Source organism: Macaca mulatta, chromosome 2 (assembly GCF_049350105.2).
Source record: "Macaca mulatta isolate MMU2019108-1 chromosome 2, T2T-MMU8v2.0, whole genome shotgun sequence".
NCBI lineage: Eukaryota > Metazoa > Chordata > Mammalia > Primates > Cercopithecidae > Macaca > Macaca mulatta.
In genome coordinates, this window is record NC_133407.1 from 157,526,245 (window position 1) to 157,550,124 (window position 23,880).

General features: G+C 50.0%; 3 protein-coding genes across 9 annotated transcripts in view; 2 read left to right on the forward strand and 1 right to left on the reverse strand.

The window, feature by feature from the left end:
* Window positions 1-6,042, forward strand: part of ZXDC (ZXD family zinc finger C) — a 37,818-nt gene extending 31,776 nt beyond the window's left edge. For 3 of the 5 annotated variants that reach the window (XR_003727443.2, XM_028844538.2, XM_015130057.3), the window contains 3 exons: window positions 1,592-1,773; window positions 3,792-3,887; window positions 5,061-6,042. Coding sequence is in view for 3 of the 5 variants with exons in the window: in XM_028844538.2 (XP_028700371.2) it covers window positions 1,592-1,773; window positions 3,792-3,887; window positions 5,061-5,147 (365 nt within the window). In the remaining 2 variants the exon portion in view is untranslated. Of the gene's footprint in view, window positions 1-1,075; window positions 1,774-3,791; window positions 3,888-5,060 lie in introns of all 5 variants that reach the window. The other 2 variants (XR_013414334.1, XM_028844539.2) reach the window with 2 other exon arrangements.
* A 918-nt stretch (window positions 6,043-6,960) lies between these two features.
* The window catches only part of CFAP100 (cilia and flagella associated protein 100), a 41,228-nt gene continuing 24,308 nt past the window's right edge, over window positions 6,961-23,880 (reverse strand). For all 3 annotated transcript variants that reach the window (XM_001114297.5, XM_077993730.1, XM_015130059.3), the window contains 8 exons: window positions 23,781-23,822; window positions 23,585-23,702; window positions 20,415-20,466; window positions 20,147-20,298; window positions 10,294-10,429; window positions 9,110-9,315; window positions 7,840-7,933; window positions 6,961-7,220 (listed from right to left, as the gene is read on the reverse strand). In XM_001114297.5, the coding sequence (XP_001114297.2) occupies window positions 7,107-7,220; window positions 7,840-7,933; window positions 9,110-9,315; window positions 10,294-10,429; window positions 20,147-20,298; window positions 20,415-20,466; window positions 23,585-23,702; window positions 23,781-23,822 (914 nt within the window). In that variant the 3' untranslated portion in view covers window positions 6,961-7,106. The remainder of the gene's footprint in view (window positions 7,221-7,839; window positions 7,934-9,109; window positions 9,316-10,293; window positions 10,430-20,146; window positions 20,299-20,414; window positions 20,467-23,584; window positions 23,703-23,780; window positions 23,823-23,880) is intronic.
* LOC144339360 (uncharacterized) lies at window positions 9,610-10,427 on the forward strand. The gene is given in 3 exon segments (XM_077993731.1): window positions 9,610-9,769; window positions 9,772-9,879; window positions 9,881-10,427. Coding segments are annotated over 3 exon segments (546 nt in total). The 5' UTR covers window positions 9,610-9,751; the 3' UTR covers window positions 10,301-10,427.

Here is a 23,880-nt window from a genome sequence, read left to right on the forward strand (position 1 = left end):
CATGGGGCATGGATGGACATCTCTCGTAGAAAGTCCTCACCTTTGCCAGCCCTCTGCTGTTGTCAAAGAATGCATTACTTTTAAGGAAAGAGCCCTATGTATGTATAAGCATGAGCAGTTCTTTTCAACTGTTGACTTTTTATCCCTAGACGAGTTGTTAGCTGGGAAGAAAAACACCTTCTGATGCTAAAACAGTACGAATTAGTGGTGATGTTTCTTCTCAGTGTAAGACTACCTGAGACACCAAATTAAATGTGTGGATCGAAAAGAGAAATTCCTGTGATTTTTTTTCATGTTGTATGCTAATACAGAAGTTAAAACCAATTTAGCTTGTCATGAGATATTCTAGTTATAGCCTATCTTTTTCCCTGTTGTAAAAGTAATACAAGTAAATTATGTTAATAAAGATAGAAAAATTTTAGTTACTAACTGGTTTAAGTTAGTACACTGGGAAAGTGTAACCATGTCTAGCGACATTAGTGGAATTATTTCTGATTTTGCACATAATTCTGAATTTTCCCATGATTCGAATGGCACATACATGCTTGCACACATTTTGCAAAGGAATATTAGGATTTGGTCACATCTCTTGCTTTATAGGTAACTTAGTGGCCTACATATATGGCATTGAATCATGATAAATGGCTCAGTTTTATCTTGTTTGTGTTATAAAACTTGATAATAAATATTTGATATATATCATTTAAATCTTGCCTGCTTTTAAAAGTAATCTGGAGAGATACACTATTCACTGCCTTCCTTAATTTATTCTACAGTGGTTTTCATAATATTTCTTTTTTTTTTTTTTTGAGATGGAGTCTCGCTGTGTTGCCTAGGCTGGAGTGCAGTGGCACGATCTCAGCTCACTGCAAGCTCCGCCTCCCGGGTTCATGCCATTCTCCTGCTTCAGCCTCCCGGGTAGCTGGGACTACAGGCGCCCGCCACCACGCCTGGCTAATTTTTTGTGTTTTTAGTAGAGACGGGGTTTCACCGTGTTAGCCAGGATGGTCTCGATCTTCTGACTTCGTAATCTGCCTGCCTCGGCCTCCCAAAGTGCTGGGATTACAGGCGTGAGCCACCGTACCTGGCCTAGACTAACAACTCTTAACATGCTTAGACATGATACTGACCACACCAACTATGCTAGCAGTACTTAGCATTGACACTACCTGTATTAACTATGCTAAAATATTAAGAAACCATACTGACTGTACTAACTACACTGAAAGGTTAAGCAACCATACTCACCATGCTAACTATGTGAAAATACTAAGCAATGATACTGACTGTACATTTATGCTAAGATGCTAAGCAACACTACTGTTGCTTGTGTCTGATTACCATACCATCTGGCAAAAAAATGTATGATGTTTTTACATTTTTAAAATCAAAATCCTGGTGTTTTTTTTGTTTGTATGGTTGGTTGTTTCAACCTCTTAACTCTTGGTTTTTTCTGTTGAGTGATTTTACGTCTCTTGGCTGTGCAGAATGACGATTAATGGAAAGGCTGTCTTCCCCGTAGACCTCGGTGAGGGCGGACCTGACTTGTAGATTGTAGATTGGGTGTGCTCGTTTTTATATTTCATTTTAGGCGCCTCACAGTCTACTCAGAGAAAAATAAAAGAAGGCAAAATGAGTCCTCCCCATTTCCACGCAAGCCAGAGCAGTTGGTTGTGTGGGAGCCTTGTGGTGCCCAGCGGAGGACGGCCAGGACCAGCTCCACCTGCTGGGGTGCAGTGCGGGGCGCAGGGCGTCCAGGTCCAGCTGGTGCAGGTGAGAGCTGGCGAGTCACACAGGCCAGCTGTAGGTGGGGTGGGAGGGTCACACAGGTCTGAGAAGTGTGCAGCATGCCGCAACCCCTGCCCGTCGCAGCACCCCCTGCCTGCCGCTTGCCCATCCTCCCCTGTAGACTGCCCCAAGTCCTGTCTCCTCACAGCCCAGCTCCTCCCTTTTTCCCAGCCTGTCCTGCTGCATCTGCTTAAGCTCTGGGTGTTGCTGGGACCGTGCATCCACTTCCTGACCCTGTCTGTGCACGGCCCTGCGTCTAGCCCCAGTGCAGCCTGCCTCCCTGCCCGAGGCCCCCAGGGCTGTTTTGCAGCAGGGTGAGATCTGTTTGAGGCCACCCTGCCCTTCTTCTGCAGGGCTGGGGCAAAGGGGCTCTGCAGGCCGCCTCAGCCACCCCATTTCTAGGGTGGCCTGCTTGTGGTGGACTAGCAGCCTTTCTATGCTGAAGGTGGTGGGGGTCTTTTCAGTGTTGTTCTATTTTCTTTCCTATGAAACGGAGCCCCTCCAGGGCAGGCCCAGGCCCCTCCCAGCCTGTCTGGGCCACAGATACCTGCAGCTGTGGCCAGTTTCCAGGGTTTTGAGGACACCCGCTCCAGCAGCCCTGAGCACACCTGCATCTTCAGTCTCAGTTTGAGGGGCTGGAATGGGGAGGGAAGATGATTTGGAAGGATTTGGGGAGAGAAGAGATATACAAGCCAGGGCTGTCTGGGTTTGGCCCAGGTGTGTGCCCCCTTCACCACTCCACTCTGTAGATTCCCTGTGGCAGAGGATGCGATTGCAGGCCCCACGGAAGTGCGGAGGGTGGAGCTGACGCTGGCTCTGAGTTGGGAAACAGGCACGCTGTAGGTTCATAGTCCTGGGAGAGGCTTAGCAAGGAAACAGGACCAGGCCTGGGGCTCAGAGAGGCAAGAGGAGGGATGGCCTGGGCAGAGGTGGGCTGGGAAGGGGGCAGAGAGGAGGCTGCAGGCAGCTGGGGGTGGCCCTGTGCTGATTGGAAGCTAGCAGTGAGCATCAGGTGGGGGCTGAAGCTTGTCTTAGGGATGGGCAAGAAGAGCACTGGTCCTTTCTTTCCAGCTTCTGAAGAGGTAAGAACTCTCCAGGAGCAGGAGCAGTGGAGGGGGAGAACCGTCCAAGGAAACAGTGCCTCAACTGGCAGGGCAGAGGTCCAGAGGCTTGGCAATAGGAGACGGTAGGGAAGCTGGCGCCGCTGGCAGAAGAGGAACAAGTAGGGGGTATACTTTTAAGAGACGCCTGATTAAACCTGGGTTTGAGTTCTTTTTCTGTCCCTTACTAGCTAGTGTAGTTCTGGTTACTTAAGCACTCCAGGCCTCAGTTTTGTCATCTCTGAAATGGGAACAGTAGTGCAGTCCTTGACACACAGGAGCTTCTCAAGCAGAAGGAATGAGAGGTACAGGGCAGCAGCACCAGGAGCTCTGCTTCGGGATGTGAATGGCCATGGGTGGACATGCAGGTGCAGGACAGGTGAAGTGTGGGACAGATGAAGTTTCTAGCCTGGACTGTGAGGGGCCTGACAGCCTCCCCTCCCAGGAGCCCCTCCACCTGCCCTGGTCCTTCCAGCTGGCCTGTAGGCAAGCTGGGGCATGCAGGGAAGCCCCTCTCTGGGGCCCGAGGATTTGCTGGAGAGCACTGTGGGTACTCGAGGTTGGTGGGGGTGCAGGGGTTGCCCGGGCACCCACAAGGAGTTGAGGAGCGTGCCTTAGGAGGGAAATCGGTATTTGGGCTGACTGAGGGGAGGAGCTGGACAGCAGAAGGTTCCAGGCCCAGCAAAAGCTGCTGGGATCAAGGTGAGAGAATAAGCACCAGGTGGGAACAGGTAGTACCCAGACCCCATAAACAATTCCTGCTGGGTCCTCAGGCTTCCCTTGGAATACAGAGGGTGGGCTGGTTCTGCCACGCATTGCAGTTGGAGGAGACTTCTCGGGTGAGGCGAGGACTGTTGCTGCACTCACAGACATGTGACAGGCCTTTCTGTGTTGCCTCCCCAGGATGACCCCTCCGGCGAAGGTGTCCTGCCCTCAACCCGCGGCCCAGCCGCCTTCCTCCCCTTCCTCACTGTGGACCTGCCCGTCTACGTCCTCCAGGTCTGGATGGCTTACTGCCCTTTGTTTTTCTTATTGAGACTCACAGAGCCTTCTACTTCTGGAAGGCTGGCTTCACAGCTGCAGGCTGGTCACTGAGGCCGCGTGGCTTGGGAGGCTCAGCGGGTTGGTTGCCAGGATGTCTTGCTGCCTTCTGGAGAAGGTGGGTGAGTGGAGCTCAGATCTGCAGGACACTGCAGCTCCTGCTGGTAAACAAAGCAGGAGAAGTTAATACGCTCTTGAAAGTGCTGTGCCTAGGAATTCCAGTTACTGCTCTGGGAAGAGGGCTGGCCAGGGCCCAGCCTGTGGGAGAATAGACTCAGATGAATTCAGTATAGTTTGCTTACATGGTTAAGCTAAGGATGGGTGGCAGTGAATGATTCAGAGTTTGATATGAAATACCGAAAGTGTATAGCTTACCACATTTCTAACAATTTGCCTTACATGTTTATATATTTACAATAAGCCATGCAAATTGTGTTTTAGTTTTTTTTTGCAAATTGGGCTACTCAGCATTTTCCTCGCAATGAGAACCAAACTTGGACAGAAGCACTGGTGGGAGCAGAGGGCCGGGCAGCACCCGGGCTGCAGAGGGGTGAACTGGAGGGCGGTTTGGCAGCAGGGATCAGAGAACTTCAGAAGTGTCTGCTCCATGTGCCTGGCAGCCCCCTCCTGGGACTGCTCCTGAAAAAAAAAAGTAGTGGAATAATCACCGTAGCCCGGAGTCGAATGGTGCAGCAGCAGAAACACTTCTAACACGAGGAGACAGGCTAGATGGGGCCTCCATAGCCCTGGGCCACATGCCGGTCAGCTGTGAGGGCGCAGGCAGACACCTAATACCTGGGAGAGTGCCTTAGGAGGGACCGCATGAGAAGTGGGGAGAAAGGGTTGCAGAAGTAAAGATGATTTTGTTTCTGTAAAAAGGCATGCGGGTGTGTGAACATGTGAGGTATACGTCAGTGTGCAGACAGAACAATCTTGAAAAATCTACAGTACAGTATTGAGTTCATTTTTCCATCAAAGAACATGTGTTTAGAATAAGGGGAGCCTGTAGTTTTGATTAAGAGAAGTCAGGTATCTCACCACAAGCCCGGTCAGTTGCCTGCTATGTGGAGCCACAGGATCCCTCTGCTTCCCCTCCCTCCTCCCTCCTCACGACAATGCTTGGTTTTGCAGGAGGTGCTCCCCTCATCTGGAGGCCCTTCTGGACCGGAGGCCACCCAGTTCCCAGGAAGCACTATCAACCTGCAGGACCTGCAGTGATGGCAGCCTCGGCCTGGGCAGGCCCAAGGCCACGGTGTAGGACTCACCTTCCCTGAGAGTCAGATGACATGAGCCTGGGGAGACCTCATTTGGTTTCCATTCAGAAGACCAGCATAGCCCTTTTGAGACTTTTGGGTACATTTATCAAAATGTTTTCCTTTTGTTTTACCAGGAACGAGTTCGGGCTGTACTCTTTGAAACTGCCTTTGTGAGCAAAGTGCTTTGGCAAGACAAGGGTCTCCTTCAGCAGGGCTGGGTGCACAACAGCCCCTTTCCCCGTGTCCCATTGGTCTGAGCTGTGTAGCACTTGTTGCATTACAAGGAAAAAGACTTCTGCAGGAAATAGGGTAGAGAAGAGGCTCTCTAGTCAGATGCAACTTGATCTGTGGCAAAACCAAGTGGGGTCTTTCCGCTTCAGTGTGTGAGCATCCCAGCACCTGGGATGGGGTTTGTGGGAAAGTTGGTTTTGCCACACTGTAGGACCCAGGAGGTCCCATTGCCACAGTGAAGCCAAATGTCTAGCCCAAGTCTGGCAGAGCAGTTGGGCAGCTAGTTTTTTGGGGAGAATGATGTGGTGGGACAGAGGACCTCAGTGGCCTATTACAGTGCCCTCTTTCCCAGACTAAATTCATAGCTGAGAGCTTGGGGGTATAGTAGAGTTAAAATTTTAAGTAATTTTCTAAATTCTGTATTTGGGTATTAATGTCTAAATGGTAATTTGACAATAGTTTATAAAGTGATGTTTTGAATACCATAAATTACGTGTAGGACTGTGATGGTGCATTTATATAAGTTTTATTATTGAGGTTGATGTGCACATAATACGTCAATGTATATTTTTATAGAGTGAGGTCTGTCTTGCAAAAGGAGACAACATGATCACCTTGCCTTTGTTTATTTGTAAGTCTGTTAACTTAGCAATAACACAGGGTCACTCCTAAACGATTTTTTTTTTTTTTTGCCTTGTGCCTTTTGCAGTGTGTGTTCATTCAGAGGCTGTTTTGGTTCCCAGACTGAATCATTCAAACTGCCGTGTTTGTTTCTTGAATTTGGGGGTGACACCAAGTTTGAGTGAGTCCTCCCTTTGTCTTGTCCCACTCCGAGGTGCTGTCCCCAGGTGCTGTTCCACATGGAAGAATCCACACCCATCAGCAAGTGGGTCTTCTCCACAGACCACTGCTCTGTCACCAGCTAAAGCCAAGGAGAGAACTTGCCCACCTGGGAGACTCTTCAGCCCCAAGGTAGCCCAGAGTCCTCCTCCTCCATGGGAGGCTTTTGGCCACTATGGGGGTGGAGCCGCACCCACCCCATCTCTATCGGGGAGCAGGGTCTGCCCCCAGGAATGCCCTCTTGGCCTCTACTTTTCTCCCATGTGCCTCTCTGGGAACGCCACCATGAAGTGGCTGGGACTGGCACCCAGCATTCTGGACCCTGAGGTTCCCTGCCGGTGACGGGCCCAACTCCTAGTGCAAATGAATGAAAGTTTGCCTCTAGTCATGCACCGAAGGTTTTTCACCTTGGCTTAATTCGAGTAGCTGCATATATGGCGTTCAGCACGTTGTTTCTCCTTTAGTTGGTAGCGATGGCCCTGCCATATACCCAGCTGCCTGCTTGCATTTCTTTGGTCTTTGCACAGAGGCTGATCTCACACTACACTCAGCGTGAAATTAGCTTTTGTCTCATAGAGCAGCTGTTTTAGATGGGAACCAAGGTGTCATGCTCTTGCCCTCAAGCATCTGCTTAGGGTTAGATGATGAACCGGGGGGATGCTGAGATTTGGCAATGGTGGCTGCGTCCTTAAACAGGCCTTCAAGACTCCAAAAAGACATGAATTTATTCAGGTGAGGAGGGGAGCACACAGGAGGCAGAGGAGACTCAGTTGGGCCATTCAAGACCCAGCCCAGACTCTGCCAACATCTTTGCTAAGCCTTCAGCTAGAACAGCTATGGTCTGCGAAGATTACGTAAAGAAAAATAGCAGCTCCTCCTTCTCCTTGTCCATCAGTGTGTGCTCAGACTCTTGTTTGATCCTGTGGACTGGGGGTTGTGAGCGGCATACCAATGTCCTGCCTCTCTGCAGGGGAAACAAGCCCAGTGAGCCGTATGCCCATGTACCCCTGCCCCTGGTGCAGGGAGAGGCCCAGCAGCTCCAGTCAGCTCCAGCCCACTCTGGGCAGCCCTGCAGGCTGAGGGCTGGAGTTAACTCTGAAATAACTGGGGATGTGAGTCTGCCTGGCATTTATCAAGTCTGGTCCCTGGATCACCACCTCTTAAATGTGGGAGCAGGGGGACCCGCTTCCTGTTGCCAGGGTCAGAAGGCAGGAAAGGCAGAGGCCTTGGGACACAGCAGTAGGGGGACCCCAGTGACAGGCAGTGAGCAGGGCTTGGGGTCTGGCCGGAGTGTGGGTAGGGTGGTGGGACCCTGTTCCTGAGCAGAGTGTACCTGGCTGGGGTGGGTGGGCATGGCTGAACCAGTCTCAGCCTGGCATGGGCCATGAGCTGGCAGCCTGGGGAAGAGCCCCCTGCAGGAAGCAGGTCCTGGGAGAGCCTTGCTCTGAAGGCAGGCTGTCTCCCTCAGAGCCTCAGTGAATGCCTTCAGAGTGGGGGCATTGGGGGATTGGGCTGCAGGACCTCAGCTGCCATGCTGTCTTGGGACCCCCTCCAGCAGAGACCCCCGGGGCGACCCTGCCTACCTTCTTCTTGATCTCAGCCTGGGCACGCGCCCGGGCCCGCTGCAGACGCTCCTCCTGTAGGATCTTTTGCATCTGGAGCTTTTCTTCTCGAAGTCTGGGCAGCAAGAAATGACGTTGAAAACTGGGGGGACCTGGGAGTTGTTGTGTAATCTCCACACGGAGTCCCCAGGCCAGGCCGTGTCCTCCCTCAAGAAAACTCCCAGCTCCTCTTCACCTCTTTTGCCAGGTCAAGGCCTCAATACCTATCCACAGCCAAAGCACCACTGCTTCTGGCCAAGGTGGGCTAGGCGCACAGGAGGACAGCCAGGGCCCTGCTGTTCCAAGGCTCTGGCTCTGGCCTCCTGCAAGGGCTGATCTAAGGTTCATCCAGCAGACCTCTCCCAGAGGCACATTTCCCTGAATCTACACCCATGGCCTGATCCGTGCACCTGTGGCCTCCCTTGCCACCGTGAAGGTCCAGCATCCCCCTGGAGCAAGAGTCCTGTCTCCGTCTTGTGTATACTCTCAGTCATCAAAGCCTGGTCTGGTACCCACTCCAAGCAGGGCACCAGGGACCCAGAGGAGAAGCCCCTGTGCTTGTGGGGGATGGATGGATGTTTGCAGATTGTGCTGTCTCAGGGCCCTGCACGGGGTGGATGAACCGGGCTGCCCACAGGCCAGGGAAGCCATGACCCCCATCTACCTTGGGTCCAGGCTGGTGTCCCGACAGATGACAAGCTGCCGCCCATCTGCCCCCCTGCACTCCCCTCCGAGCTGAAACTCCCAAGGCTCTCTGAGCCTCTGCACTTCGTCTTCCGCTCCAGCAACACTGCTGTAGCCATGCCTTCCCTCTCGGGTGCTGGCAGCTGCCCTTGCCCTCAGCCTCCAGCCCCTCCAGTCCAGCCCCAGAGGGAAGAATCTAACCACGCCCTACCTGGCCATGTTTGCCCCACTGCTTAAAGCCCTCCACTGCTATTCCATGTCTTTGAGGCTGGCCATGATAGCCACACTCTAACTGAGCTCCACCTCTTCTGTCTTCTAGACGTTGTCCCTCCCTGAGCCTCCTGGCCACATCGAGTCACTGTCCTTTGCTCTAGGGAGCTTTCCCTAACCACCCCCTAGTTGAGTGTGATACCCCTCTAGATCCCCCCAAGACCTGGGCTTTTGTCTTATAGCATGGAGCATGAGGGGCCTGTCTCCTGGGAGTGCTTTGAGGGCAGGGCCTATACATGCCCTCTGCCCTCAGGGCCAGTCTGGACACAGCAGCTGGCAGGGAGGGCCTAGAGCTCACCTGATGCGCCGCTCCTTCTCCTTTGCCCTCTCAGCCTGCTCGATCTTGACCTGGGGCACGCGCTCCAGGTTCTCTAGCAGCTCATCCAGCTGGTGCTCAATGATGGTCAGCATCTGCACGGTGCCCAGGTTGGCCTCCTGCTGGGTGCCGATGCAGTTCCGATACACGTCCAGCACCTTCCAGTTCAGGCTCTCTAGCAGCTTATCCTGTGGAGTCAGCGGCTTCCAGCAGAGTGCTGGCAGGCCAAAACCCACCCCCATGCTAGTGCCTTCAGCGGTGGCCTACTGACCTCCCAGGGTGGGGGCCTCCCACTGCTTGGCACACACTGGTAGCTCTGAGAACATAGGCTGAAACAGAACTTGGGAATCTGGCTTGTCTTGGCCAGAGCAGCCTATCCCCTGGGCCCCCTGGAGTCAGCCAGATCCCTGGTTCCAGCCCCTCCCCTAGTTGCCTTTGGTACACCAACAGGGCCCAGTCCCCTCCTCCAGGGAGCCCTGTACCCCGAGCACCCCACAGGGCCATGTCTTCTCTGAGACTGTTCTGACACTTAGAAAACAGATAACAGTGCCTCCACGTGGGCTGTATGAGGAGAGAGAAGCAGCAGGCAGGCAGCTCAGCCCAGCCTGGGCACAGCTAGTGCCCATGGACTCTGGCTGTATCAGAGGAGTGCTTTCTTGCTCATGGCTGCGTCCCACACCCTTGGCCCAGTGCCTGGCACACAGCAGGCACTTGACAGTAGGAAGCCACCCCATGCCCAGGGTGGCCCCAGGTGTGCTGTCAGGTTGGGAGCGGGCTGAGCCCTTGGCTGGGTCCTGGCTTCTGCTCAGAACACCACTGGCTTTCTCTTGTCTCCGAATTCTCTCACCCTTTCAGACTGGCTTGGGGACATGCCTCTTCCCCGCCTTCAGGATCACCTTGCCAGGCACAATTTATGTGTTTAAGAAGCAGACACATTTGTTGAATAAAAGAATGAAGCAATGAATGAGGCATGGGGGCAACCAAGCTGGCTGGCACAGGCATCGATACATGTGGTGGCTCCTGGAGGCAGGCAGGGCAAGGGCAGCTGCAGGGCACTTACCCAGGCCTTGCCCTCCATCTTCCCAAGGCCTGTCAGGGCTCCTCCAGTGGGTGTCCAAGGGTCCCTCCTTCCCCTGGGCCTCTGGCCACCTTGATCCCCAGCCTACCTGCTGATCACCCTTGTACTCGCCGAAGTGGAAGACTCGGGCTTTGAGCTCCAGCTCAGCTGCTGTGTCCTCCTCCTTGGTGATGGACATCATCATCGTGCTGACCCACTGCTTCAGCTGGTTGACCTCCCTGTCCCTGGAGGAGGGAGAAACCGGCAGGGCATCAGTCACTCAGCGCAGCCCTGGGCACATCGCTTCTCTGAGCCTGACCGTCTGTACAGTGCTTTGCCCCTACCAGCTGTCCTGAGGGCTGAAGGATCATGGGTGCCAAGTCTCTGCATGCCCAGGGGGTCAGAAATGCTGGCAGAATGTAGGGGAAAACTTAAAATATTTAACAGTCAACATTAAAGAAAATAAACAGCTTCTTTGAGGCATAATTCACAGACAATAAAATTAGCATAACCATAATAAAGTATACAAGTCAGTAGGTTTTTTGTATATTCAAGGAGTTTACACAACCATCACCATAATCTAATTTTAGAACATTTTCATCACCCCATGCCCATTAACAGTCACTCCTCATTGTCTCCTCTATCCTTTGGTCTTTTTTTTTTTTTTTTTTTTTTTTTGAGACGGAGTCTCTCTCTGTCGCCCAGGCTGGAGTGCAGTGGCTGGATCTCAGCTCACTGCAAGCTCCGCCTCCCGGGTTTATGCCATTCTCCTGCCTCAGCCTCCCGAGTAGCCGGGACTACAGGCGCCCGCCACCACGCCCGGCTAGTTTTTTTGTATTTTTTAGTAGAGACGGGGTTTCACCGTGTTAGCCAGGATGGTCTTGATCTCCTGACCTCGTGATCCGCCCGTCTCGGCCTCCCAAAGTGCTGGGATTACAGGCTTGAGCCACTGCGCCCGGCCTATCCTTTGGTCTTAAGCCACCATTAATCTAACTTTGTGTCTACCCTGAACACTTCATAAAAATGGAGTCACACAACATGCTTTCTTTTGTGACTGGCTGCTTTCACCCAGTATGTTTTCAAGGTCCATCCATGTTGCAGCATGTGTCAGCACTTCATTTCTTTTTGTGACTGAGTAATCTTCCATTGCATACGTGGGCCACACTTTGTCGATCCATTCATCCATTGATGGGCATTGGGGTTGTTTCCACCTTTTGGCTCTTGGGAATATTGCTGCTATGAACATTCACGTACAGGTTTTTGTGAGGACATGTTCTCAGTTCTCTCGAATATGTATCTAGGAGTAGAATTTCAACATTCACCTTTCAAGTGAAATAAGAAACAGATGCACAAGGGACATGCTGCTCAGAGTTGGGCCTCAGACCAACTTGGGCATCACCTGAAATGCAGTCTTAGACCTTGACCCACACCTATTGAATCAGAAACTTCATTTTAAGATCCCTGGGGGATTCAAGTGCACATAAAGTCTAAGAAGCACTTCACTATAGGGAACGTGATCTGGTTTCTTTAACAAATGGATGGCAAGGGGGAAAACAGAAAGGAAACCTATAGATTGATTTTATAGATAGAAGAATTTAATGATACAACCAGAGGAATAGCATCAGCAAGATGGTGGAGTAGGGGGTCCTCAGCTCTTGTCCCCCCACAGAAACACTAATTTGACAACCATCCATGGATGAAAATGTCTTTGTCAGAGCTCCAGAATTCAAGGGAGAGGTTATAGCACCCAGTTTATGCACCCAGTGGTGCATAAAAACAGAGAAAAGCCATAGAGAGTGAGAGAATAATTTCACTCTGCCTATGTCACCTCTCTCCCAGGCCATGGCAGTGCTGAAAGACATCTCACTGGCCTGCAGTTTCTCATGTTGGGGGAAGGAGAAAGCAAGGTGGAACCCCAGGTTTCCATGCATTTTGGGGTACTTCCCAAGAGGCCCGTTTCTGTCTCATCTCTGCCAGAGCCCTGGTGTAACTGTCATGGATAGATCACCTAGGGGGGCAGCTAGGAACAAATAAAAGGCACAGGGCCTGATAGCACCCAATGTGCAGACCTCACCTGTCTGTAGACCCACCACAGCATGCCCCACCCACCTTGGACCCTGGCAGTAGGCCCTGCCCACAGACCCCACCAGCCAGCACATGGAGAAACTCTGGCTGAGCTGTCTGGCTTTCTCCTTTGGCTTTCCCTGCTGAAGCCAGTCCTTAATGACTGAAAGAAGCAACTCCTTCAAATGTGCAGATAGCAATGCAAGGCCACAAGAATCATGAAAAATCAGGGAAACATGACACCACAAAAGGAACCTGATAAGTCTCCAGTTATTGACCCTCAAGAAATGAAGATCTACAATCTGCCTGAAAAAGAATTCAAAACAATTGTCTTATAGACTCCCAGTGAACTGTAAGACAACATAGATAGGCAACTAAACAAAATCAGAAAAACTGTAAGTTCAACAAAGAAATAGAAACCATAAAAAAAACCCAGAAATTATTGAGCTAAGAATGCAATGACTGAACTAAAAATTTCAATAGAGAGCTGTAACAGCAGACTAGATCAAGCGTAAGAAAGAATCAGGGAACTCAGAGATAAGTCATATGAAATTAGCGAGTTAGAGGAGCAAAAGGGCAAAAAAATGAAAAAGAGAAAAAAGCTTATGGGACTTACAGATATCATCAACTGAAACAGTATATGCATTATAAGAGTTCAAGGAGAAGGAGAGAGAGAAAGGGCAAAGTATTTTTTAATTTTATTTTTATTGATACATAATAGATGTATATATTTTTGGAGTACCTGTGGTAATACATTCATATAATTTGTAAAGATCAAATCCGTGTAATTGAGATATCTATCACTTTAAATATTTGTCTTTCTACTAAAAACATTCGAATTATTCTAGCTATTTTGAAGTATACAATAGATTACTTTAGACTACAGTCATGCTACTAATGTATCAAACACTAAATCTTATTTCTTCTATCCAACTTTATATTTGTACCCAATAATCAAGAGAACTTAAATAATGGCTGAAATGTTCCCATGTCTGGAGAGGGAAATGGATATCCAGATTCATGAAGCCTAAAGATTCCCAAGTAAGTAGAACCTAAGAGATCTACTTTGGGGACATATTATAATTAAATTATCAAGAGTCAAAGATAAAAAGATTTTGATAGCAAGAGAAAAGTGACTTGTCATGTACAACAGAACTGCTATAAGATTATCAGTATATTTTGCAGCAGAAGTCTTGCAGGTCAGGAGAAAATGGGTGGATATATTTAAAGTACTGAAAGAAAAAAATGGCTAAAAGGTATACTATATGCAGCAAAACTATCCTTTAAAAATAAAGAAGAGATAAAGACTTTCCCAAACAAAACCTGAATGAGGTGGTCACCCACGGTACTTACCTTAGAGAAGTGCTAAAGAGAGTTCTACAAGTTGAAACAAAAAGTTACTAAATAGCAACACAAAAGCATGCAGAAGTATACATCTCACTGGTAAAGGTAACATCACAAAAAATGGTTACATTCAGAGGTTTTTGTATGCAATTGAAGTAAATTTGTTATCAGCTTGAAACAGACTATTATAAGACGCTCAGTGTAAGTCTCATGAAAGTAACTACAAAAAAAACCTATAGTAGATACATAAGAAGATAAAAAGAATCAAAGCAGATCACTGAAAAAAAAAAAAAAAACCCCAAAAGAAAGACAGCAGAAGAGGAGGAACAAGAGAGCTATGAAACAGACAGAAAAAATGAACAAAATGGCAACAGTAATATCAGACAAAATAGACTTTAAGTCAAAAACTGTCACAAGAGGCAGAGAAAAGAAGATTCACATAAAGTCAGAAATTAAAGAAGAGACATTACAGTTGATGCACAGAAAGAAAAAGGAACATAAGGAACTATTAGACAATCCAGAAAAAAAAAACAAAAAAACAAACAAACAAACAAAAAAAACAGATAAATTCCTAGAAACGTACAACCTACCAAGACTGAATCAAGAAGAAATAGTCTTAACAGATCAATAACAAATAGGGAGATTGACGTAGTAATCAAAACACTCCTAACAAATAAAAGCACAGGACCTCATGGTGTCATGGGTGACTTCTGCCAAACATTTAAGGAATTAACAGTAATCCTTTCTTTCTTTTTTTTTTTTTTTTTTTTTTGAGGCAGAGTCTCACTCTGTCGCCCAGGCTGGAGTGCAGTGGCACGATCTCGGCGCACTGCAAGCTCCGCCTCCCGGGTTCACGCCATTCTCCTGCCTCAGCCTCCCGTGTAGCTGGGACTACAGGCGCCCACCACCACACCCGGCTAAGTTTTTGTATTTTTAGTAGAGATGGGGTTTCACCGTGTTAGCCAGGATGGTCTCAATCTCCTGACCTCGTGATCCGCCCGCCTTGTCCTCCCAAAGTGTTGGGATTATAGGCGTGAGCCACCATGCCCGGCCTTTGGTTTTTTGTTGTTGTTGTTGTTGTTGTTGTTGTTGTTGTTTTTGACAGAGACTCACTCTGTCACCCAGGCTGGAGTGCAGTGGCACAATCTTGGCTCACTGCAGCCTCCGCCTCCCGGATTCAAGCAATTCTCCTGCTTTAGTCTCCCAAGTAGCTGGGACTACAGGCACGCACAATCACGCCTGGCTCATTTTTTGTGTGTTTAGTAAAGACGGTTTCACCATGTTGGCCAGGCTGGTCTCGAACTCCTGACCTCAGATGATCCACCCACCTCGACCTCCCAAAGTGCTGGGATTACAGGTGTGAGCCACTGCACCCAGCCAGCAATCCTTTCTAAACTCTTCCCAGAAATGGAAGAGGAGGGAACATTTCCAAGCTCATTCTGTGAAGCCAGCATCACCTTGATAACAAAGCCAGACAAAGACACCACCAGAAAAGAAAACTTAGGCCAATATCCCCTATGAACATAGATACAAAAATCCTCCCAAAACTATCAAGCAGAATTCAACAGTGCATTCAAAGGATCAAACACACGTCACCCTCACACATGCATAGCCTCTCCCACTATCAACATCCCCCTCCAGAGTGGCACATTTGATACAATCGATGAACCTACCTGGACACATTATTATCACCCACAGTCCGGACTTTACATGGAGGTTCCCTCTTGGTACTGTATATTCTATGGGTTTGGACAAATGTATTATATAATGATACATATCCACCACTATAGCATCATACACAGTATTTTCATTGCCCTGCAAATGCCTTGTGCTTTCCCTCTCTTCATCCCTCTCTCCCCCTAAGACCCTGGTAACCACTGATTCTTTTAGTTTCTCCACAGTTATGCCTTCTCCAGAATGTCATAAAGTTGGAATCATACAGTATATACCCTTTCCAGGCTGAGTTCTTTCACTTAGTAATATGCATTTAAGGTTCTTCCATGTCTTGTCATGACCTGATAGCTCATTTCCTTTTAGCACTGAAAAATATTCCATTTTCTGGATGTACCACAGTTTAATGATTAATACTGTCTGGATCTGTGTCCCTGCCCAAACCTCATGTTCAAATGTAATCCCCAGTGCTGGAGGTGGGGCCTGATGGGAGGTGATTGGATTATGGGGCAGTTTCTCGTGAATGGTTTAGCACCATCCCTTTGGTACTGTTCTCCTGATAGGAGTGACTTCTCATGAGATCTGGCTGTTTAGAAGTGTGTGGCACCTCCCCACTCTCCCTCTCTTGCTGCTGCTCCAGCCATGTAATATGGGCCTTCACCTTCTGCTATGACTGTAAGTTCCCTGAGGCCTCTCCAGAAGCTGAGCAGCTGCCAGCATCATGCTTCCTGTACATCATCATATAGCCAGGAGTCACAAATTAAAACAAAATACCACTACACATCTATTGGAATGGCCAGATCCAAAACACTAACAACACCTAATGCTGGCAAGGATTTGAAGCAAGAGGAAGTCTCATTCATTGCTAGTGGGAATGCAAAGTGGTACAGACACCTTGGAAGACAGTTTGTCAATTTCTTACAAAACTAAACATACTTGTACTATATGATCCAGAAATTGTGCTTCCTGGTATTTACCCAAATGAGTTGAAAACCTGCATCCACACACACACAAACATCTGCACATGGATGAGCCATACAGACATGGCGCTGAGGGAAAGAGACCAGACACCAATGAAAACCTACTATACTATTATTATCTTGAAGTTCTAGAACCAGCTACTTTGGTTATCTGTTGCTCCACAATAGGTTACACATAACATGCATTTATTACCTCAGAGTGTACAGTACTTACGTGGGTTAATTGCTAGGCTCTCTATTCTATTCCAATGATCTATTTCACTATTCTTTCACCAGTACACACACCATTTTCATTACTGTAGTTTTAGTAAGTCTTGAGGTTGGGTAGTGTCAGTCACCCAGTTTTCTTGTTCATCTTCAGCGCTGTGTTGGCTATTCTGGGTATTTTGACTCTTCATATAAACTCCAGAATCAGTTTGTCAGTAACTACAAAGTAACTTCTTGGATTTTCACTGGGATTGCATTGAAGCAAAAGATCAAGTGGGAAGAATGACATCTTGGCAATATTGAGCCTTCCTATCCCTGAACATGGAATATCTCTCTATTTATTCTCCTTTGATTCATCAGAGTTTTACGGCTTTCCTCATATAGATCTTGTATGTTTTGTTAGATTTATATTTAAGTACTTCATTTCAGAGGGTGCTAATGCAAATGGTATTATGTGTTTAATTTCGAAGTCCACTTGCGCATTACTGGTATATGAGAAAGCCACTGACTTTTGTTTGTTAATCTTATATCCTGCAACCTTGCTTCTTGCTGTAACAGCTTATTAGTTCCAAGAGCTTTTTGTTTTTATTATTCATTTATTTATTTATTGAGATGGAGTCTTCCTCTGTTGCCAGGAGGCTGCAGTGCAGTGGTGCGATCTCAGCTCACTGCAACCTCCGCCTCCCGGGTTCAAGTGATTCTCCTGCCTCAGCCTCCCAAGTAGCTGGGATTACAGGCACACGCCACCACTCCCAGTTAATTTTTTGTATTTTAGTAGAGACGGGTTTTCACCGTGTTGGCCAAGATGGTCTCGATCTCCTGACCTCGTGGTCTGCCTGCCTCGGCCTCCCAAAGTGCTGGGATTACAGGCATGAGCCATCACATGCAGCCTTTTTTTTTTTTTTTTAAGACAGGGTCTCAGTGTGTCACCCAGGCTGGAGTACAGTGGCATGATCATGGCTCACTGCACTCCTGGGCTCAAGTGATCCTTGCACCTCAGCCTCCCAAGTAGCTAGGACTTCAGGTGTGTGCCACCATGCCTAGCTAAGTTTTTAATTTTTTCTAGCAATATGGTCTCACTATGTTGCCCAGTCTGGTCTCGATCTCCTGGCCTCAAGTGATCCTCCTGCCTTGGCCTGCCAAAGTGCTGAAATTATAGGCATGAGCCACTGCGCTTGGCCATCAGGAGCTTTTTGTTGATTGCTTTGAATTTTCTACATAGACATTCATGTCACCTGTGAACAAGGACAGTTTTATTTCTTCCTCCCAATTTATATACATTTTATTTTATTTTTTTGTCTTATTACATTAACTAAGACTTCCAGTACAATGTTGAAAAGCAGTAGTGAGAGAAGACATCTCTGCCTTATTTCTCATCTCATGAGAAAGCTTTTAGTGTTTTTTTTTTTCATTAGGTAACATATTAGCTGTAGGATTTTTGTGTTCTTTATCAAATTGAGGAAATTCCCTTCTATTCCACATTTTCTGAAAGCTTTTATTATGAATGGGTATTGGATTGTGTTCAGTGCTATTTATATCATGTGACTTTTCTTATTTAACATGTGGATATGACAGATTACGTTAATTTTTGAATGTTGAACCAGCCCTGCATACCTAGGATAAATCCCATTTGGTTGTGGTGTATACTTCTTTTCATATACTGTTGGATTCAATTTGCTAATATTTTGTTGAGGATTTTTGCATCTATGTTGAGGATATTGGTGGCTACTTTTCCTTTCTTGTAATGCCTTTGTCTAGTTTTGGTATTAGGGTGATACTGGCTTCATAGAATGGATGAGGAAGTACTCCCTCTGCTCTTATCTTCTGAAAAGTGATTGTAGAGAATTGGTGTAATTTATTCCTTAGATGAAATTCTTCCTTTGTAGAATTCACTAGCAAACCCATCTGGGCCTGGGGCTTTCCCTTTTGGAAAGCTATTAATTATTGATTTAATTTCTTTAATGGATATAGGCCTATTATGATTGTCTATTTGTTTTATATATTTTTAAGACTGTATTTTGATTTTTTTCTGAGAAAAGATTGCTGAGTTCATGGAAGTTAAATACACATGGGCTGCGACTCCCCTGGAAACAAAGTGTGGGTGCTCTCAGGGATGGCTTGGCTGGCTGAAGACCAGTTTTGGGATGTTACATCCAGCATTCTGCTATGAGGTTTACGTTTGCATGTGCGTGTTGGAGGAGGAACCTGTCTTCTTGCCCAATTAAGCTGGGAGCCTGCCCACCTCTCCCTAGCTCGTCTGTCACCTCCCAGCATTCCAGGATACATAGTCTTGCCTGAGGCTGGGGTTTTCACATCATTCTAGGGACTCTTTGCCACACCTCACCAATGGGACATGGGTGCTCAGGAGCATGGTTCCCCTATGGGACACTTAAGCCTCAATGGGCCCCCACCTCAGCGCCTTTGCACCCACTGTTCCTGCTGCCTGGGACCCTCTTTGCCCAGCCTCTGTGTGGATGGCTTTCCTCCCACTCCTCAGGAAGTTTTCTGACAACTCCTGGAAGCCTTCCCTGCCCCTCCCATCTGCTGTCACCCTCCATTTTAGCCCTCTTTCTCAAGTTGCTTTATTTTCCTCCTAGAACACATCAGTATCCACAAGTCACATCTGTGGACTTGTTTGTTGTATCTGCTGCCATTAAGGTCAGCTGCATGAGGGCAGGGCCTTGCTTTATCCTTGCAGAGCTTAGACCCAGGCCTGACCCAGAATGGATGCACAGGCAGTATGTGGGGAGTGAGCAGAGGATTCCCTGCTCTGGACATGCCTCACCAGTGCCTCAAGCTGACCCTGCCCTGCCCAGTTCTTCTGGAGGCAGGTGTCCTGCAGTAGACTGAGTGGCCACACCCAGCAGGAGGGACCATAATAACCTCAGGTGGGCTTCAGGTGAGAGCTGGGCAGCCACCTGACTTCTTCTGCTGCCTCTCTGGTTGGAACTGGGAGGCCAGGATTTTCCCAAGGCCCTAGCCACTTTGCCATGCTGGACAAGCTGTGTTTTAGGCCTGTCCCCAGAAGCCCAGTCCTGGGTGACCAGATGGCCCTCACCCATCCCTGCCCATCTCAGCCCCACTTGGCCCCAGCTTGCAGGATGGCATGACTCACCACGCCCATGTCCTCCTGCTCAGGGCTGCACCCACTCCCGTCCCCGTTACGCTGCTGAACAACAGTGGGGGACACACTTCACAGCAGCCCACAGGTGGCTTGGCCTTCCCCAGTTCTGTGCCGTGAACACCCACTCTGGTCTACAAAATATGAAGCAGCAGCAGCTTCCAGGCCCTTCTGAGCAAATGACTGCTTTGGGCGCCTGTGTGAAGTATGTTAGTGCTGCCAGGAACTGGGGGGTCAGGGTCGCTGTGGACCTCCAGCCACTCCAAGGGCCCCCCAGGAGCTTGGCGGCAGCAGAAGGAGCCTAGGGTGGAAGCTCCTTGGAAAGGCCTGGCTCTAGCCATGGGCTGCTTCAGGGTGGGCACAGGTGCCTGGGCCCTGCCCACCCCCAGCTCCAGCACCCTGTCTCCAGGATCCGGCCCACAAACGGAGCTTCACATGGAGCTTTTCAGACAATCTGGACCAGGCCAGGGCCGTGGACAGGGGTGGGGGCTGTTCTGCCAACTCGGCTCCCAGTGCAGAGGGATCCCAGGATGAGAGTGACAGGGAGCCCCCGCCGGCCACCGCGCGGCACCTACATGCGGATCTGCGTGTGTTTCAGGGTGCGGCTCAGCTCCTCCAGGGTCTCCTCCATCTCCTGCCTGTTCTGGATCAGCGACAGGTTCTGCTCCTCCAGCTCTCGGAAGACATCCAGGAGCTGCTGGGGCTCCGTGAAGTACAGCTGTGGTTCCTGCAACCCACAGGTTTTGGCAGGGACTGGCCAGGGACAGAGCCAGAGGGGCAGGGATAGGGGCACGGCAAGGGAGGGGTGACTTCTGAATTCTAGTACAGCACTGGGCCATTCACCTCCCCATCGCTGTCGGTGTCCTCCTGCGTGAGGGGGATGGGAGAGTTCGACCTGCGAAGAGATGGCAGGGTCGGGACTCTGGGACCAGCCTGAGCAGACAGGAGCCCGGGGAGGGGCACAGAGGTCTTGAAGGCATTGTCAGCATCCCCATCCCTCCTCTCCCAGCTGCCCACAAGTTGCCCAGAGGGCAGCACCAGCTTCCTCACAGTCCCCAGCTGCCACACTGCAGCCAGGGGATAGTTTCAATCCACTCATTTTCCCAAGGCCCTAGCCACTTTGACATGCAGGACAAGCCATGTTCCAGACCTGTCCCCAGAGGCCCCAGTCCTGGGTGGCCAAATGGCCCTCACCCTTCCCAGCCCCACTGCACTTAGAAGAAAACCCTCTCTCCTCCTGGGGACTGCCAGGCGGCCCTCCCAGCACTCACCTTGCCTCCCCTGCCCCAGCCCCTCTGCCCGCCCGGTCAGGTCCCCTCTCTCTGGGTGCTGCCCTACCCCAGGCCTCTGCACCTGCAGCTCCGCTGGCTGCTGGGGCTGTCCCTCCTCCCCCACCATTGTTTACTGAGCGCCACCTTTGAGGCCTTTCCTGCCCTGCCTCTCCCATCTAGGGTCAGTCTTGGCCCCTGTCCTTGGGGTCCCACTCACAGCAATAGAGGGACTCTCAGGGCTGCCTTCAGGTGATCCTGAGTGCCCAGGGGCAAGGTCTTTCTGGACCAGTGGAGAGGAGTTGGGCACAAGCTGTGTGAGCATTAAACGCTCAATGTGGGCCCCAGAAGGCCCCACTGGATGGGGACCCACCTCCACCGACTTCCAAACCTGCCCTCCCAGCCTGCTCCAGCCTGGGCCTCACCTAGGATCTGCAGGTCCTGCTGGCTGAGGTGGGGGGGCTGCGTTGGCTCGCCCCAGGCACCTCAGGGACCTGAGCTTGGGCTTGGAGATGCCACCCCCTAGCCCCCAGAAACAGAGAGGCATCAGGGCAAGGTCCTGTGGAACTCTGAAGGCAGATCCAGGAGGGCTTCCCAAGAGAGGCTGTGATATCAACTACAGCACTTGCCAGACCCACGCCTCACACTGCACACCGATGCCCATTTTACAGATGAGGGAGCTGGCTGTCTGCAGGGCACTGCTGGCCCATACGATGCCTTTCTGAGACTCCACCCTCCAGATGGATGTAGCCTGGATCAGGGAGCCTGACCTGGCAGTTGGTGGGGGTGGGCTGGACTTCAGCTCCCACGTGCCCTCTTGGCTGAGTGAGTGCCTTGTATAGTTCACAACCTGCCCAGCTGTACTCAGTGGCCCTGGTCACCTGGCTAATAGACGGAGGGGCTAGGAGATTGAAACCCAGTATAGTGTGGTCCCTGACTCTGTTCTCAAGTCTCCCAAGTCAGGGCCTGTCTGGTAGGGATCAGTCCATGGCTGAGGGGGGCCCTAGGCAGAGCAGGCTGCACTGCATACATTAGAACCTCTGCTCCTCAACACAGAACTGGAAATGCAGGGTGTCATGGCAGGCAGCATTAACATCAGCCTGTGCATGGCCCAGCAGCATGCCCCAGTGGTGGCTGGTCTTCCCCACAAGGCATGGCTGCGCTGGGCAGAGAAGAAAGCCAGCTTGGGTCCTCTTCCAGCTGGAGAAGCATCAGTTTGGGCCATGGGAGGCTGATGTTGGGGCCACCCATCTGGGTGTGGAGTTCAGAAACAGGCAGTCGTGGAGAGGGGAAGACAGAGGGTGGAGGGCAGAAGGGCTGAGCAGCAGATAAAGACCCTGTGGAGGAGAGTGGGTCGCCATAGACACAGGGCCAGGGCAGGGGTGTAGGGAGCAGCCCCGAGCCCTACAGTGCCCACTTTTCTCCATCCCCGCTTCTGCCACCCTTATCCAAGCCAATAAAAATCATCAGCTTCCAGAAGAAAACACAGGAGAATATTTTAGTGACTATGATGTTGGCAAATATTTCTTAAGCAGGGCCCCAAATTCACCAATCATAAAATTACAGATTGGTAAATTTGACTTCACTAAAATTAAGAATTCCTGTTCTTCAAAATACAGTATTAAACAGAAATAAGGTGACTGGGCGCAGTGGCTCACACCTGTAATCCCAGCACTTTGGGAGGCTGAGGCGGGAGAGTCACCTGAGGTCAGGAGTTTGAGACCAGCCTTCCCAACAGGGCGAAACCCTGTCTCTACTAAAAATACAAAAAATTAGCCGGGCGTGGTGACACATGCCTGTAATGCCAGCCACTCAGGAGGCTGAGGCAGGAGAATCGCTTGAACCCGGGGAGTGGAGGTTGTGGTAAGCCGAGATCACGCCACTGCACTCCAGCCTGAGCAACAAGAGCAAAACTCCATCTCTAAATAAATAAATAAATAAATAAGAAATAAGGCAAGACACAAACTGGAAGAAGATATGTGTACCACACTTACCACACCAGGCTGGTCCCCAGAATACATAGAGAACCAATAGGTAACCATAAGAACGAGGCCAATAATCCAACAAAAATGTACAGAAATCGGATACTTCACAAAAAAATGACATCTGAACAGCCAGTAAGTATGAAATGTATCCAGATGTGTCATCAGGAAAATGTCCTGAAAATCGTATGGTCCTGAAGACCACTTCACCCATGTAGTGACCATGACTTTGATGTTCTGTGTTTTGTTGCTTTTGACACCTGTGGCCTTGCCAAGCCTGGAGGGACCACCTCTCTCAGGGCTGACCAGTCCACGGAGACAGGAAATGACTCACCCTGGCCTCCGAGCTTGCCCTCAGCTCACCTTTCAAATGCAAACCACCCAATCCACTGTCCACACCCCAGCCAGACCCTCTATCGGACTTTCACACTCAGGACCTATCCCCCCAGGGCCAGGACCAGACAACCAGGGGCAGGCCTTTGTCCAAGAGCCCCGAAATTATTCCAGAACAAATCAGCCCTACACCTGCTCACCACCTCAACCTGAATTCCCATGGGAACCACAATGGAAACTCCTGCCCTAGGGCCCTACTCCCTCTGCCTCCTGGCCGACCTGGGACTTCCCAGTGTGGCCCTTCGTGGAGTAGGGACTGTGAGTAACATACTTTCTTTTCTGTGGCACTCAGACCTGACTACACGTGGGTGCCACAAGGGAGGGCTCCCTGCTAGGCCCCAGCCCCTCCCACCCACCGGAGTCCACTCACCCTCTGGAGTTGCCACCGCTAGACTCGCTGGGCTGGCTGCCTTGCTGGGGGCTGCTCAGATAAGACAGGCTCCGCCCCAGCCGCAGAAACCTCCAGGGCTTCTTTGTGCCCTGACCCTCTGGAGAAAGCAGAGGAATGGTTTCTGAACCCTGTGCAGGGCGGAGCCAGGCTCCTCAGGCTGGGGGCGGCAGCTCACCTTTGGCCCACACAGAGCTCGCCTTGCCCTTGATCCCTGGTCCTGCAGGAAGCAAAGGGGGGGTCCCGATGGCCTCAGCTGCAGCCAAGCTTCAGTGATG